This window comes from Macrobrachium nipponense, chromosome 31 (genome assembly GCF_015104395.2).
Source record: "Macrobrachium nipponense isolate FS-2020 chromosome 31, ASM1510439v2, whole genome shotgun sequence".
Classification (NCBI taxonomy): Eukaryota; Metazoa; Arthropoda; class Malacostraca; order Decapoda; family Palaemonidae; genus Macrobrachium; species Macrobrachium nipponense.
Window position 1 is genome coordinate 3,622,369 of NC_061093.1, and position 18,834 is coordinate 3,641,202.

An 18,834-nucleotide genomic window follows, 5' to 3' on the forward strand; every position below is an offset into this window, starting at 1 on the left:
GAAGCTCATAGGAGGAATCATGATGAAATGCAAGTGATAAAATGGATAAGACTAAGAGTTTTGTTAATGGTTTGGAAGTAAAAAACGATGGTCAGGATTTATGAAATGAATTTGGTCCACTTTTAATAAAGCGCGTGGACATAAAGTGCTTATATACTAATGATACTGAAGACGCCAGGGTTCTCTCTGATTGACAGCCGACCTTGCCGGATAAACAAAGATATGGCAGCGAAGTTCGGGTCACACAACAGGAGGAAACTTATCTCTTCAACTTTTTTCCCTTTCATCGATGCTGTCTGTGTCACATTCAAATATTTTGCAAACAAAATTTACAAGAATAATTTTCGTAATATTTTTGAGTATTGTATTTACAATTTAATTACTTTTATGAGCTAAAGTCTTAATTATACTGAACTAGAATGTGAATATTCCTTTTAAGAACTGTACATTTATCACTTAAGAATACTGTCATCATAATGTTCTAAGTGTCTCAATGTTCAATTACATAATTCAAAATTCTGTAAAATCATAGATTTGACAGAAATTCACTTCAATTTATTATAATGCATTGCAATAATTCCCAGATGACCATCATGCACCATTTGTCACTTTTTTTTTACATTGGGCTTATGGAAACAATAATTATTTGCATAGCTCCCGTTTAATTTAGGAGGTTAACAGTAGCACACAGTAAACTACTGTTGATATGTGTCATACACATGCAGCTTAGCCGGTAAACAAATAGGCTCAAAACAAAAACTAAAAAGTTTTTTGGGGGCTTTTGAATATGGAAATTCCATTCCCTCAGACAAAAATGCAAATGACAGGATAAAACTTCACAAAAGTTAACGAAAAGAGATAATGAATTAATGGTATAATTAGAATTGTTCCACGCACGGTCTAACTTTTTTTCGGAATATTATGCTTTTTTTAATTAAGGGGTTCTTCGCGGAAAAGAGAAAATTAGTTTAGAAATGCTTTAGGCTTTTATTTCCAAAAAGTGTCTCCAGGATCCCTCATGTAGTCAATGTAATCACTTATGCTGGAGCTTTCGAAATAAGCACACACACACACACACACACACACATATATATATATATATATATATATATATACATATATTATATATATATATATATATATATATATATATATATATATATATATATATATTCCAGTGTAAGTCGGACGAGAGAGAGAGAGAGGATGAGAGAAAGAGAGAGAGAGAGAGAGAGAGAGAGAGAGAGATGCGGTGTATATGTCAAAAGTTCATATATGTACTCTACACACACACACACACACACACACATATGTATATATATATATATATATATATATATATAATTTTTATATATACATATGTGTGTGTGTGCGTGTGTGTGTGTGTCTGTGTGTAGAATACATATATGAACTTTTGACATATACACCGCATCACTTTTTAAGTTTACATAAACTAATCCAAAATGTATCCTATATATCGTGGAATAACGTCCACCCACTCAAAGGCATTTATAACTGATAACTGCTTACTAACCCTTTCAGACCCGATGTGGCATCGTTTTCCGGGAATATCTTTAACGCTTTTGGCGGACATTTACGACATTCTAACGCCATGTTTACAGCACCCCGTCGTAATTCATAATGTTAGAGGAGTTAGTCAAATTTATATACTTTAGGAGTTTACTCTTGTGACTTTAATTTGTAGTCAGTGAGAACCCACACACCTGAGCAAAGGTTCAGGTAAGTCGACTTTACCCCCTCCCCTTCATCGGTTTCCTCCTTCCCCAACCAACAGTCTCTTCCATCCCCCCCCCCTCATACCCATCCTTCTATCACCTCTCCCACCTTCCCACTCCTCCTCTCTCTCTCTCTCTCTCTCTCTCTCTCTCTCTCTCTCTCTCTCTCGTCTGAAATACACTGGATATCCCAAAAATGAGTTGAGTGGATTTTGCTAATGAACTCCACTACGCTGGTCAATTTCACTCTGCTGTGCTGCCTAGGAATTGTCATGGGATATTATATTTATGATCTTAGATTGTAGTAAGTATGTGCATGGTCATTTTTCTGCACCTGTTAATTCGATTGTTCGCATAACGTGATGAGACAGAATGGGCAATGGGCATAATTATTCTACAATCAGATGGTGTCAGTAAAATTGTTAAATAATTAATATTAGTTATAGAATTCCTAGACATTCTAGAATTTGGCCATATAACAACGGCTGCAATATGAACTAAACATAAGTTCCATAGGAGCTGGCTGTGTAGAAACTGACCTGAACGCCCTACAAGATTTCAAACATTTCAACATAATTAAATATTTAAAAACACAAATAGACGAAAAAAATCCACCAGTTAATGATTGTCCTAAGCTTTCTCATGAAAAGGGACTTCATAATCTATATTATATTTCTATATATATATATATATATTATATATTTATATATATATATATACGTATATATATATATATATATATATATATAATATATAATATACAATATAATATATACCATATATATATATATTATATATATATATATAATATATATATATATATTATATATATATATTATAATATATTATATATATATATATATATATATATATATATATATATATATATATTATATATATACTGAAATGTGTTATATATCCAAATGCTTTAGTTCTAGGAATGTGTGAAATGTAATTTATAGTCCTCCATAGAACAAATGCAATTGAACGAAAGACTTCCTCAAGTTTACTGTTTATATATATATATATATATATATATATATATATATATATATATAAACAGTAAACTTGAGGAAGTCTTTCGTTCAATTGCATTTGTCAATGGAGGACTATAATTTACATTTCACACATTCCTAGAACTAAAGCATTTGGATATATAACACATTTCATTTTTTCTTCAGAGATTTTACATTCATGAAGACTCCACTAGTAAATGCAAGTGAAGGCTTGAACATACAGCTCTTTATGGCCCAACCTCATAAGATAACAGAGTTATTCTAATTTGCAATGAACCTGAGCTGTCGAAATCAAACAGAAAATCACCATAAGACTCCAAAGAGCCAAAAGAATAAATTTTAAACCAGTTTGAAAATTGAAATGAAATCTTTCTTTCACAATTTCCAATCAAACAAACTCAAAACGAACAAACATGAGTATGCACGGTTGCTTGGATAAGGATCTTCAAAGATAAAGAATGAATTACCTACTCCAGTACACACGATTGTATATATACAGCTGTAAATGCACTGGAACGGAACGGGCATAAAATGGAAAAATGTGTGAAACGAAAGACGGAAAAGGAATTTGAACGGTGAAGGAGAGGAGAGGGTTCAACCGGTAGGATTTAAAAGATCGCTAAGATAAGGAAAGGGAGATGGAGGGGCAGGAGATGCGAGTAGTCTGTAGGCAAAGGAGAAAAAAAAAATAAAGAAAAAAACTACAAATAGAGGAAATTCAATCACTGGAGATGGAGAGATAGTAGAGGGGGGGAGATGGAGGCTCATCCCCACCAGCAGCCGAACAAATTTTTGAGAAAATGCGTATTGCAGTGTGAGCATCTAACAGCAATACTCAAAGGGACATTTTAAATGATCCTGAAATTGACCATTAGAAAACTAAAATAAGCAGTATTAGGAGGTCTAAAAGGGACATTGCAGCATGACTAAAAGAGGAGAAGTTCAAACTTGCCAAAGAGGAAATTGCTGCCAGTAGGTCTGAGTCGTATATTCCAGGTGATCCTATACTCGGTTTTTTTCCATCTGTCCACAAACGTGTGGTGTTTGCGTATGGTAACACTGCGTCCCGGGCTTTAGATAGTTGCATTCAGCTTACACTCAACAATAATAATAACCCTATTTCGAATATTAACGGTGTAATTCGCATACAGTAAATTATTAATACACTTTTCAGTTGCAAATGTACACGCAGATATCCTTTTACTTACCTAAAACTTACACATAGCGAAACTATCTAAAGCCCGGGACGCAGTGTTACCATACGCATACACCACAGGCGGGTGGACAGATGGAAAAAAACAAAGTATAGAAGGAACATTTTAAATAAACTTAAAGGAGACATTTTAAGTAAGCAAGAACACTTTAGTGATATTAACAAGAGATTATAACTAGACACAAAAGGAACTATTTAAGTATGCTTATAGGAACATTTTACATAAGATTAAAAGGGACAAACGGTAAGTATTTCGAATTGGTACGAAAGAGAATGATTCCTGGAATATTTTGCGCCTAATCAATCAGTAATTGCATTCTTTCTGCACTAAAAATGCAATTGGCTGTAATACAGTTAGAGAGAGATGGAGCGAGAGAAAACTCACATTCTTTGAATGAAAGGTTTAAGAATGGGTATTATTAGTTGAATGAATGATAAAAAGTTGCGTGGGAAAGAGAGAGAGAGAGAGAGAGAGAGAGAGAGAGAGAGAGAGAGAGAGAGAGAGAGAGAGAGAGAGAGCAGACTCATCTAATGAAGCTAAATGTTTAGATGCAGAGAGAAAACCAAAAGGTCTCCTAGAATGCTGTCAGGTCTTCTCTCCCGTGTTACTTTCTCCTTTGTCAGAATGGCCCTCATAAATAATGGGGATAGAGGATTTTCTCTGCCGGCGAAGGAGTGAAGGTGAGTGGTGCAGGATAGTGAGGGTCAACGAGTATTTAAGGGAAAGCCATTCTGCCATGATTAGGTGCGAGAAAATAACAGAAAAATAAAAGAACATCGCCTAGAAAATGATTGATGGACGACCTCACTGGCTGCGTGACTGAGCTTGCTTGATTGGATGGCTGAGAAAATGGCTCCACCGACAAAAAGGAAAATAAAAAGGAAAATATCATTCAAAGGACAAAAAGGAAACCTTCATTACCTAAGACTTACGAGTTACTCCGCTTGTTTTACTACACGATTGACCTAACTAGAAATGAATGGAAAATAAGTGCAGAAAAGGACCCGTGGGAACCCTAATTAGCTCAGAGATAGAGAGGTTAATTGTTTACATGACAGAAAAGTGGCTTTACAAGAGATCAGAAAGTAAAGGACTATAAATTAAAGGACTATAAAGAGACAAGCCAGATTATTAAAAACGGGTTTCTGATTACAGGAAAAGGAAGTGTCACCAATAAGAAGAAATAAAGCACAATTTTAAGAAAATATTCAATAAAATTATTATAAGGTCTCATAGCCTGAAACATAAAGGTTATTTTATTATGTATTTGAAAATTTAATGCTCTCGCTTAACGACTTACAGACAAAAGACCTGGAAGCTGATTCATTCTGGTTTGGTTACAAAGCAATTCTGTTGATAATCTTTATAATAAAGAGAATAGAAAAAGGTAATGATAGTAAGATTATTTTCAAATCAAAATTGAAGATCATAATGCTGTATCCTTACTTTCCATCAGGAGATTCGAGAAAAAAATTATATATATATATATATATATATATATAGCAAAGTTAAACACTGTATCCGTGTTCTAATATGTTGTAGGAAGCCCACAAAATTTTTTCCGAATTTTTGTGGGCTTCCTACAATATAATATATATAATATATATATATATATATATATATATATATATATATATATATATGTGTGTGTGTGTGTGTGGTGTGTGTGTGTATGAAAATTTGTTTTCTTATAAATATATCGTTTGCCGACGAGGGTAATTTTCAAATTAAAATGACCTTTCATCATTAACACTGATCACAGACAGGTGAGGGAGTTTTTTTTTACTATTGTCCAATGAATACCATTGACGGATAGGGAGAGAGTTTCAATATGCACACATTTTTTTTTCAGTTTCTAAAGAATACATTTGATTGGGAGATATTGTATTCACACTGGTCTAATCGCTCCAACTTATGGGTGGGAAAAAGTTATTTTAAAATTCCCTCACAAGCAAAGGAAGCCTTTAAATACATAATTTTTTTTACACCATTTTCTCCTCAAAATTACTTTTTCTGTCATTTCCCGAAATATTTGCCTAAACTCGTGTTACACCATATATATTATAATATATATATATATATATATATATATATATATATATAAATATATATTATAATATATATTATATATATTTATTTATTTATATAGAATAAACAGCAAATTTGTCACGTATAATTTATAGCAGCAACTGCCGGTAAAAGAGTCAAATGACGGAATCGGCCTTAATAAAAGAGAGGCAGGTAATGAACATCTCAAAAGGAGCATGGGATTCAGATGTGATCGACAAGATTTTCATTTAACCAACGCTTAAGAAGATTAAAGGAAGATTATCAGCGGGGGTGACCTAAATTGGCTTACTGTGGAGGGATCTCTTGGTATAAATACCACCTTTTCTGTAAACTTTTCTCATTCATATACCTGAGGAGGGAGACAGCAGTCTCTGAAATATAGTATATTTTTTCTCTATATATTTTGGTGGTGTTTTTATGGGTTCCTTTTATTAGATGGAATTCTGTTGTAACAGAAACATTTTTACCAGACCACAACACATCATATATATATATATATATATATATATAATATATGCCATATATATTATTATATATATATATGGATGTATATATATATATATATATATTATAATATTATATACCATATATATATATATATATGATATATATATTATATATAAATATATATATAATATATATATATTAATAATTATCTATATATATATATATATTAATATATATATGAGAATGGTAATAATGATCTGTTACAACAGAATTCCATCTAATATAAGGAACCCATAGAGATGCCAAATATAGAAAGAAAGTAATATATTTCAGAGAGACCTGTTTCCCACTTCAGGTAGGTAATGAATGATAAAAATTACAGAAAAGGTGGTATTTATACCAAGAGATCCATCCACAGGTAAGCGTTGGTTGAAGGGTGATTTTATCTATGACATCTGAATCCCAGGCGCTCTTTGAGGTGTTCATTACCTGTCTTTGTTTATTCAAGTCCACCTATATCATCTGGCTTTTGTATCAACAGTTGCTGCTGTAAATTATTTGTGACAAATTCCAGTTTATTCTGTGGTTAAGGTTATTTACTTGGTTCAAAATAGCTGAGCACTGTTGTCCATACCTAACTGACCGTTTATGTTGTATTAATCTCTGGGGAAGTTATTTTCCTGTAAAACCGATGTAAGATTGGTCACAGTCTAGGCATGGGATTTCATATACTCGAGAGTCCCTGGGGTTTGTCTTTCGTTGGACGTTGATCAGGGATTTGGCTAAAGTATTTGGGTAGGTAAAGGCAAAAGGGTTAAATTTTCCGAGAGTTTGGGTCACCGTCTTAACCCTGTCCAGGTGTGGAATTTTTATTTTATTGTTGGGTGTCTCTCTAGTCTTCTCTTGAGGGGGTCGGTAGCTTACAAATTAGTTCAAATTCCATTTCCAGGAAATCTGGGGAAAAAATTTGTATGACTCTTAAGAATTGGTTGCTAGCTATGCTTATCTTGAGAGGAATGTCATGATAGCTAAAGTAGTGAATGTATGAAAGTGAGAACGTTTGTATTTTGTTGTGTGTAATATTATTAAAACATCTACAAAAGGAATTTTGCTGTCAGTTTTCCATTCAACTTTAAAATTGATCTGGGCACTAATGCGCTTAATTTTGAAAGGAATTCATTGAAATATCCCCACCTATTATACCAAAATGTTAAAATATCATCTACATATCTCATCCACAGCATGTGTTTGGGTTTTATCGCATTTATTACTATAATTTCAAAGTATTCCATGTATAGATTGACTAAAACAAGAATTATAGGACTATCCATGCTACACCCGAATTTTTTGTTAATAGAATGGCTCTCTGAATGAAAATACGTTATTAGATACACATAATTTAACTAACTTTATTATCTTCTCAAGCCAGTGGGAAATGATCTGAATAGGGGGCTAATTATTTCCTCAAAAACTGTGGAACGTCGTGTACTAGTACTTTTGTGAATAGGGAATCTACATCAAGGCTTAAAAGTTTTATGCTGTGAAGTGGTATATGTGCTTCTCTGAATTTGTGACAAAAATCCTCCAAATGTTTAATGTGACTGGGAGAAAAAGTGCCTAAGAAAGAGGAAAGGAGGCCAGCTAACCATTTAGAATTTTTGTTATTGAAAGCTACGGCACATGCGATGATGGGTCTAAATGGAAGATTGCTTTTGTGGGGACGTTTTGGAAGGGATTTTTCGTCAATTTGTGACACAAATACTTACGACAAATTGACGAAAAATCCCTTCCAAAACCTTCCCACAGAATTTTTTAAGATAGTAAGATGAACTGGTCAAGACAAAAAGAGCAATTAACTATTGGAGAAATACAGTCATTAACCCAAAACTACCTTACTTTTATGGCCTTCCCAAAACTCACAAAGACAATCTTCCATTTAGACCCATCATCTCATGTGCCAGAGCTTTCAATAATAAAATTTCTAAATGGTTAGCTGGCCTCCTTTCCCCTTTTTTAGGCACTTTTTCTCCCAGTCACATTAAACATTCGGAAGATTTCTGTCACAAATTCAGAGAAGCACATATACCACTTCACAACATAAAACTTTTAAGCCTTGATGTAGATGCCCTATTCACAAAAGTACCAGTACACGACGTTCTACAGCTTTTGAAGGGAAAATTAGCTCCCTATTCACATCATTTCCATTGGCTATTGACAAAATAAAGTTAGTTGAATTATGTGTATCTAATAACGTATTTTCATTCGGGGAATCACTCTATAAGCAAAGATTCGGGTGTAGTATTGGTAGTCCTTCAAGTCTTGTTTAAGCCAATCTGTACATGGAATACTTTGAAACTACAGTAATAAATGCAATAAAACCCAAACACATGCTGTGGATGAGATATGTAGATGATACTCTAACATTTTGCGATAATAGATGGCGCAATTTCAATGAATTCCTTTCAAAATTAAACGCATTAGTGCCGAGCATCAAATTTAAAGTTGAATGAGAAACAGACAACATATTTCCTTTTTTTCTTGATGTTTTAATAATCAGAGACACGCCACAATACAAATTTACCATTAACATAAAACCTGACCATGTAACTTAGAAAGCAATTCACAAAGCAAACGTAATTTTCTACCGACCCCCTCAAGACAAGACCAGAGAGACACCCAACAATAAAATAAAAATTCCACACCTGGACAGGATTAAGACCGTGACCCAGACTCTTGGAAATTGAACCCTTTTGCCTTTACCTACCCAAATACTTTAGCCAAATCCCTGAATAACGTCCAACAAAAGACAATCCCCAGGGACTCTGGAGTATATGAAAACCCATGTCTAGACTGTGGCCAATCTTACATCGGTTTTACAAAAAATAACTTCCCCAGAGGTTAATACAACATAAACTGTCTGTTAGGTATGGACAACAGTGCTCAGCTATTTTGAACTATGTAAATAACCATAACCACAGAATAAACTGGAATTTGTCACATATAATTTATAGCAGCAACTGTCGATACAAAAGCCAGGTGATGAACATCTCAAAGGGCGCTTGGGATTCAGATGTCATAGACAAAATCTTCCTTCAACCAACGCTTAAGAGGATTAAATAGCAATTATCAGTGGGGGTTACCTAAAAACTGCTTACCTGTGGGTGGATCTCTTGGTATAAATACTGCCTTTTCTGTAACTTTTCTCATTCCTTACCTACCTGATGAGAGAGACAGCAGCCTCTGAAATATAGTACTTTCTTTCTATATTTTGCCGTTTTTATGGGCTCCTTGTAATACATATATATGTATGTAAATAGTATTTTGTAAAATCACACCTTTTCCTTTGTTTAGCTTGCATATTTAATTTCTTAACATTGGTAATTCAATTGGTTTGAATTTGTAGCAATATCTGTGCACAATCATTTTTCGTCTCCGTTATCTTATACATTATGCCTTTGCTATAAACTATAGTTTACTGCTTTAATTTCTTGATCACAAATTTCAGAGAAAGGAAATAAGAGGTGAGCTACAATTTACATACAAGTCTAAAACAATATTTATTTTCTGCCAATAAACAGTTAGACAATTCGTAACCATCTTATTAGATTTATAAGATATGTCGGATCGTCCCTCTAGGTTAGTTAACTTTCTTCTATGTACCTCTGGAAGAAATTTATAATATTTTGATACAAAGTTGTTGACGTAATTACTGAATGTGCTAAAATAATTTTGTGACACTTGTTTCAAACTGATAACTTCAGATCGAGGTCTCTTGAAGGAAATCCTGATACAGGCTCGTATCTGGAATCATTTGGTCGAGTTTGTATTCCACACATTTCTCTTGACTAAATCGAGGACGGCCTTTCCGTCACCGTTTCCATGTCCTCTTTAATTTTCCAGAACACTCGGTAGTTGTCTGTCCGTCTACATCGATTCCTGTCACCAGTGGCGACTGAGTGATTTCTTGGAAATCTTAATCAAGGGACAAAAAGCAATAGCAGGCCTTGTGCACAGAGTACATATTTACAGCATTTCTGGGACGTTTCGGATTTCAGACAGCCAAGTCATTTTCAACATATAAACAGAGAAAAACTATAAAATTATCTAGAAATATAAATGTTTGAAACAGACTTTGCATTCTGATGTCGATGAGGTTTGAGCTTTGCCTCATGGGGAAGGACTCGGCTACATTTTCTTATTCCTTTATCTTGGCTAACACATATTTTTGCTAAATGAAATCCTATATTCTACGTATCTATATTTATTTAGAAAAACAGGACCACTCTCTTAATGACTTATAAGGCACATTATTTTCATATTGCTTTTATATGGAATTCATAATTCCAGCTACAATATTATCATTGCCATTTTATCATTGTTTATCATCATAAGGAGTGAGAGATGTGTATTTCTGGTGATAGAAGTTCACTCTCGACGCGGTTCGGAAGTCATGTAAAGCCGTTGGTCCCGTTGCTGAATAACCAATGGTTCCATGCAACGTAAAAACACCATACAAACAAACAATCATCATAAGCGCATGCTCTCATGGAACACCCATCCACTTGTCCCACAAACGAAAGTAGGAAAGCGCAAAGAAACAAATGAATTCTTGAAAAAATGATGGATCGGGGTCCCGCATGGTAGCACCGCGACCCCTCTTCAACTTGCGACCATCACAACATTCTGACGGCCGGGAGGATTGTGCCATAGTTGGCCCCCCAAGGGAACCGAATGCATCTGCATTATTGCGCTGAAGGCAATATGGTTATGACTTCAGTTACTGTCATTATTGCCCCTTTCATCACTTTTTTAATAAGCATGGTTATTAACAACTTCTCTATTAAAGGAAATGAGTTCCCTCAGTTTTTCTTATGAATATCTAATTATTTTGAGAAACTGTACAACGGTGTTTGTACTAGCATGGAACTTGTTAACTACATTTAATCAATAAGCGATGACCGTTTACTTCTTCTTTGCCTAGATAAATGCACTGAAGTATACACATTGGCTCTCATTATACCTAAAAATATTTTAAGCTGTTTTCCCTTAAATACAATTTTCGATTCTCGCTGACTTCAGCTCCAAATCATGTATCATAATAAACTCCTTCACTGTTTCTAATGCTTCTATTATTCTTCCCATTCAACATGGCAGCCCGAACTCAAACCTCCTCCCAACTCTCTCTCTCTCTCTCTCTCTCTCTCTCTCTCTCTAAGCCTGTTGGTGGCTGGTTCTGGTGGAAGTAAGTGTAAGGTTGTGTCCTCTCGTTAAGTAGATGGAAGAGGTCATTACTTCCACCCGACGTAGCATCGCTACTTACGGCCTTTCCATGAAAAGGGGGGAAAAAATACAGGAAAATAAAGATGGGTGGCAAAATCAACAAGGAAAAATCGGTGATGTAGGAACTCGCTCTACATAAGGTATTGCCAACGCAAAACGCTTGGTCGCAAATCTCTGTTCCTTTCTACATAATATCGACCATAGTGGGAAAAGGCTAAAGGGGGCGATGTAACAAGCATCAATATGTTCGAGTTTTCATTTATTTATTTATTCCATTTCATCTTTATTTATCTATTTATTTATTTTTTGTCGTTCTGCATTTCATATTCTAGTGTTTAATGCAGAGAGAGAGAGAGAGAGAGAGAGAGAGAGAGAGAGAGAGAGAGAAACAATATACAAAGATAGGAAAATGAGAAGAGAGAAAGAGAGAGAGATTGGGCGGAGGTCGAGCCGCTGCATAAAACGCAGAGAAAATACAATCTGAAAAGACGGAAGACGGCCGGGTCATAAACCATACAGAAGGGTAACAAAATATGAGAAAAAAAACAAAAAAAAGAGACACCAAGGGTGAATTCTGGTCGTCATATAAAATATAAACAGGAGAGAGAGAGAGAGAGAGAGAGAGAGAGAGAGAGAGAGAGAGAGAGAGAGAGAGAGGCTATAAGCATACATATAACACCTTAATGAAAGTAAGCTTTCAACACATCCCATTCAAAGACAAAATATGCGCGAGTCGAAATGAGCAATAAACGATAGAAATTTTACGGCGCCAGGAACACCACCATATTTCGACCATTCCAACCATTCTCTCATCACCAGGTTATTCCTCATCGCGGTCATTATTATCCCATTTTGGAGAAATGCTGAACTGCATCTGTTGCACTGCAGATGAGGGGAAATGAGTGTGAACTGAATCTAGATATCTGCATGTTTATTTACTGAAGCAGACTACAAAGTTGAAACACGCTTTGCCCCGTTGCTGTCGAATTCTCGAAAGCGGCATTCTAAAGACATGTAAAAGCAAACGAATATAATGCTCGAATCATGGTGCTGAAGTGCTAAAATGCCTAGCTCGTTCATTTTTTGCCGAATGACGTGTTGATTGGAATACTTGCATTCATAATCAGGTGCCGGGCCGTGGTTTATTAACTAGCGTGCCGCAATGAATGCTGTTTTCGTGACTGTTTTTCCTATCCAGGTTACTGTGCTTTTAAATATCTCTCTGTGATATACTCCACATCAGCATAAGTTGCCTCCCCCCCCCCCCCCCCCCCCCCCCCCCCGTCCCTCCCGCCTCTCTCTCTCTCTCTCTCCCTCTCTCTCTCTCTCTCTCTCTCTCTCTCTCTCTCTCTCTCTCTCTCCTTGTCTTTGCTTTTCTTTTCTGTAGTATTATACTCCAAATGTTTTTCTATGACATTGCATAATACAATTTGCATCTCTCTCTCTCTCTCTCTCTCTCTCTCTCTCTCCTTGTCTCTGCTTTTCTTTTCTATAGTATTATACTCCACATGTCTTTCTATGACAATGCATATTAGAATTTGCAGCTCTCTCTCTCTCTCTCTCTCTCTCTCTCTCTCTCTCGTCTAAGGACCTCATCCAGGTTGGAGGCTGGCACTGACAACCTATACAGTGCCGTCCAGCCCCGTGAAAGTATTGAGAAGAAGAACACTGAATTCACGTAATTTCCACGCACAAGAACTGCACTTCCTTTTGCGCTATTTAATTAAAACGGAATATATTCAGTGGGAATATTATCCGGTATAATTCAGAAAAACATGATTCAGTAGAAAGCTTATGGGCATTAGGCTTTTTACATTTGTTATTTTTTACTTGTCTCTTTTCTTTGGTTTGTCAGAGAGAGAGAGAGAGAGAGAAGAGAGAGAGAGAACTGATCAAAGCTCCGAGTCTTTTATAGCACTTTCACCATAATCTCTTCATTTCTATTTATCCTTATCGAACTCAGAGTGAAATGTACCCAAGTCAGCTTATCTCCTGAAAACTAAGAAACCGAAAATTTAGTACAAATCTTAACTGTTTTTGTCACAACTGACAGCAAACGTAGATTAATCTGTACGTGCCAACGCTATGTAGGTACTACTATATTCACGCGAGCACGGTGGCAAAGGGAGTAAAGTATAGTATACAGTAAAAGGACGCATCCACATTTTATTCTAAAAGAATTCCCCCACCATTTGTCGCCTCCCCAGTGACACCCACGGTAACTGAGGAGGGTGAAAGGGAGAGGAGAAGTAGAGATGAGGGGAGCCATCGATAATAGGAAGGAGGGTGGGTTGGGGGGGTGGGAGACAGCACTTTCTCGTTGAGTGAGGAAATGGGGGTGGGGGATGGGGGAGGGGGATCGGGAGAGTGTAAGAGAGCAAGGGGTTGCAGGGAGTTGTTGAATAAAAGGCAGTTACAACACCCGATGGGAAGGAAGAATGCATCAAAAGGGGCTATTGTTGCTGCGAATAAAACATGGGAATAAAATCTAGCAAAATAAAAGATGCAAATGAAACAATAAATAAATACAGAATAAAAACAAGAAAACGACAAAGGTGTATAATATATGAAGCAATATTGAAATTCAATAAAATAAATGAAAAAAATAATGAAATTCAACAAAACGGCGCAAATAAAATATGAAGGTCGCAAGACAATTAGAATAAAATCAAGAATAACTGCATCGTTATAGTGAGGTTGACTGGCCCTCGTCCGTGAACTGCAGATCTTTCATAGCACGTGTGTGTGTGTGTGTGTGTGTGTGTGTGTGTGTGTGTGTGTGTGTGTGTGAGGGTTGCAAATATTGTTGTAGTTAAAAAGGTTCCATCGGTTTTGTTAAGAAACAAATACTTCTACGATCAAAGTATTAGTATACGACAAATTAGTCTTGCAACAGAAGGGAAATTAGACGCTCTGTGCTCAGTGGGCACTGTCAGGTATTTTAAAACTCTCATAATTATATAAGGCAATCACTGAGAAGAACTAAATGGCAATTAATATCAGATATACCGTCAGTACTTAACCATATTCCAGGAAATGAAAATAATACCATTACTAAAGTCAGATTTGTTTTGAAAAGATAATAGATTCGTCAGGGTCCAAGGAACCCTTCTCTCATACTCCTCCTATGCTTTCGCTAAGTGTCACCCTAAATTCACCTTCACGATCTACTACCCGAAGATCTTCAATTTCAGATAATGCTTTATCGCTGGACGGAGATCTAACGACGTCCAAGGATTAGTCAACTCTCTCAACTGACATGGATGAGGAACTGGAAGCCGGGCGGCAGGTTGGATTATACACTGTTGCCAATTGGTCTGCGTGTATAGGCCAGAACTGGGGACAAAATCCAAACAAAACCTTGGACATAAGTGAGTTTCGCGTATTTATTTGCAATATACATACATATTAGAACAACTGTATCATTATTGCATTACGATGACAGCTAAAAATCATGGAAACAGTTCCTAGTAAAGCTATCGGCCTATGTGGAAAGCTCTGCTAATCTGGCAACAATGGGCCGTTGGAGAGCTGACAAAAGGGCCAGGACAGAGGTCAAGAGCTTTGCGGGCATCTCTATGAGCAAAAGCCCTTGCTGGAATAAGGCCAAATTAACCAATAAAAACAGGTCAAGAGGGAGAAAGACAAACAGAACTGTAGAGAGACAGCACAACCAGTAGTCGCTCCCCATATCCCTTTGTTTTCCGACCTAAAGCCTCCTTATCCACATCCTCCCTGAGTGCACACTTAGAAGTCCCATTCAGCGATGGTCTATTGATGTGTATTTACGAATTTCTCCAATCAGCATTGAAGGTAAAGTCTGGTTAGAAGTTTATCGTCGTTTTTTTTTATTCTTATTCTCATTTCCGTTTCACTATTTTCCATGTGCTAGACCCGTTGATTCATTGTCATATACGTCACCAGTGTTAATCGGTAAATTGCCTGGTCATAAATTGACGCCACCTCCCTGGAGCCTTCGGAGTTTCCTTTTGTACTGTTAGGTGTTATTCTAATGTATCAAGTGTTAATGTGCCCTTTCTCCACGTTTACAGAAGGGCCGTAAATACCGCTGTATCTCGCATCTGCTCAACTATTCTCCATCTACAACAAAACTTCAAGGAATTATTGATTGCTCTATTGTTTTGGTACTCCAGTTACTTGATTACTGTGTCCATGAACAGAATTAAGAAGTGATTATATCATTGTTTGGAACTTAAGTTATTTCATTCTTGTGTCCATGAACAGAATTAAGTAGTGATTACAACATTGTTTGGCACTCCAGTTATCTCATTCTTGTTTGTATAAACAGAATTAAGCAGTGATTGCATTATTGTTTGACACACAAGTTATTTAATTCTTCAGTCACTTAACACTGTGCCAACAGTCCATGTGAATTGCTCTGGGTAATTTACTCTTCCGATGAAATGTAAATACTTGTAATTAATTAAGACCAAGAACGCCCCTACTGAGTCCTATATATATCAAGTTGAAAATTTACTTTAATTCCTGTTTTCTCGTTTTGCAAGTATTGACCCAAGTAAGAATCAGCAACGCTAAGGTAAGAGCAGTAGGTCGATCGAGCAACACTCAGAAACATACATACACACACACACACACACACACACACACACACACATATATATATTATATATATATATATATATATATATATATATATATATATATATATATACGTATGTATAAATGAATCGCGAAAATTTGAACGTATGTGTATGTGTGTGTGAAGTTAGAAGAAACTTAAAGAAAAGTCATGATATATTCATAAGGATAGATCATAATTTCTCGAAATATTCTAAAAATATTTACGATAATTATCATATATGAAGAAAGATATCTTTGCCCTGAAACAGTTATTTTAACCAAGGACTAATAAACACACTGTGGACATCTTACCCCTTAAATGTGACATTGATTAAGAAGAGAAAAAGGAATATCCAAAAGAAAAGACAGAGAAAAACACAAAAGGTAGGGATCCTCTGGTTTGTTTTTAGGACAAAGACATTTCATTTAATGACCATCCAAGTGGTGTAATGGTCAGACCCTACTGAATGTCATTTCCATTCACGCATTTGAGCTGATCTTGTAAAACATTTTATAGTTTGATGAAATAACATTTATTTTTTATTTTCATGAAACGGAGTTTCTGGTTCATGAGAGAGAGAGAGAGAGAGAGAGAGAGAGAGAGAGAGAGAGAGAGAGAGGAAAGCTTTGTATAGCCGTACAAAATATTTTGACACCAGCTAAACTCTCTATCCACCATTACTTTCTAACTTTCTACTTCTATTCTGCGCCTATACGAAGCAACATTTCCGGAATATCTATGGCTGATAACTTAGTGCAAAAGAGACCTTTCACGAAAAATAGATGACGAAGAAGAAACGGTAAAAGTTCCACAGGACAAAAGGTGTTTACAGCCAAAGGACGCCCCGCTACCATCAAAGATTGGAGAAATAAAGGATGTCATCATCATCTTCTTAATTAATGTAAAGAGAAACAATAAGGCAGCAAAATCCTTATCATTTTTTCCTTCATTATGAATAAATTCCAAACAAAGAGATCACAAGTTGATTGAAGGCGTCGTTGAGACTGCCACGGAAAAAAAGACAAAAAAAATTGAGGAAAGGTGTCACAGGTGCACAGCCAGAGATTAAAAGGGGAGCCACCCCTCTAGAAAGCTGATCGAGAGAGAGAGAGAGAGAGAGAGAGAGAGAGAGAGAGAGAGAGAGAGAGAGAGAGAGAGAGAGAGAGAGAGAGAGAGAGAGAGAGAGAGACTGTCTTACTAGCAGTGGAGAGGTGAGAATGATGAAAATGATAAATTTGTTAGTTCTTTCTGTGGGCTTTCAAGGGAAGGTTTGACTAATGTAAAATTGACAGTACGAAGAATTATGCGAGAAAAGTGCAACTTATAAAAGACTCATAATCGTTAGGGCATCCGGGTTTAGACATTTTATAAAGACCGTCGATTCAAAGTTGCGGCACAATAAAATCTTATGACAGCAAAAGAGATTTAGCATGTAGCAAATAATTTCATGTTCTTCATGAAAAAAAGATAATCCAACGTTAATGAACCAAAAAAAATAAAATAAAACCAGCGAATAGAAACCAAGAAAAGAAGGCACCAATTACAATGCATATATTTAAATGTTAACATCATTATCTTATGCCTCTCGAGTCTTCCTACACTCCCGGCATGACAAGAAGTTGGATACAAGGAGTACCTCTCCATTCTAACCATTTTGCTAAGGCTAAAACCTTTTAAAATTTCACAATATTTTGCTTTAAAGGAATTCGGTAAATAGGTTGCTATAATCATACACCCAAAACCTCAAATTTTCATTAATTTCTCAATAACCGAGCCTGGTAAATTACCGTGTCAACTTGTATGTTTATTAGTTTACACGGTAATTTACCACGCTCAGTTATTGAGACATTAATGAAAAATTGAGGTTTTGGTTGTACAATTATAGCGCTTATTTATAGATTGCCTTTAAAGCGAAACATTGTGAAATTCTGCTCTCATAAGCTAATTTTTCCAACTCCCAGCGTCGATCAAAGTCCAAACAAAAATCCATAAAAATCCCGATAAAAGAAAACGTATTACCTTTGCCTCTGCCGTAGGCCTGCAACTGCAGGTTGTTAAGGGGCCTGCCGAGTTCGCCGTCGTATAACTGGCCTACGCCGTGGCGGAGGAGACCGGGCCCATTGAGACCGTCATATGAATCGTCTCCCAAAAGAAATCCTGGATCCCTCGTGCCGCCATCTATGGTGCTGTAGCTTACGACGCCTCCTGGAACAAGAAAGAAACATTCATTATGCAGCTATACTGGGCCATCACTTCTCTTTCTTAAGTCTCAGGTAAACAAAAAAAGGAGAGGAATATTGCATTTTCTTATTTCTCAAGCAGGAAATATAGAGCGAATTGAACCAATACACACACACACACAAAATATATATATATATATATATATATATATATATATATATATATATATATAATATATATATATATATATATATATATATATATATATATATTATGAGTAATTTCTC

At 35.8% G+C, this 18,834-nt stretch overlaps 1 protein-coding gene across 2 annotated transcripts in view; it reads right to left on the reverse strand.

The window, feature by feature from the left end:
* The window catches only part of LOC135206608 (discoidin domain-containing receptor 2-like), a 1,678,822-nt gene that overhangs the window by 196,667 nt on the left and 1,463,321 nt on the right, over positions 1-18,834 (reverse strand). For both annotated transcript variants that reach the window (XM_064237944.1, XM_064237945.1), the window contains exon 6: positions 18,386-18,571. In XM_064237944.1, coding sequence (XP_064094014.1) covers positions 18,386-18,571 — 186 coding nt within the window. The remainder of the gene's footprint in view (positions 1-18,385; positions 18,572-18,834) is intronic.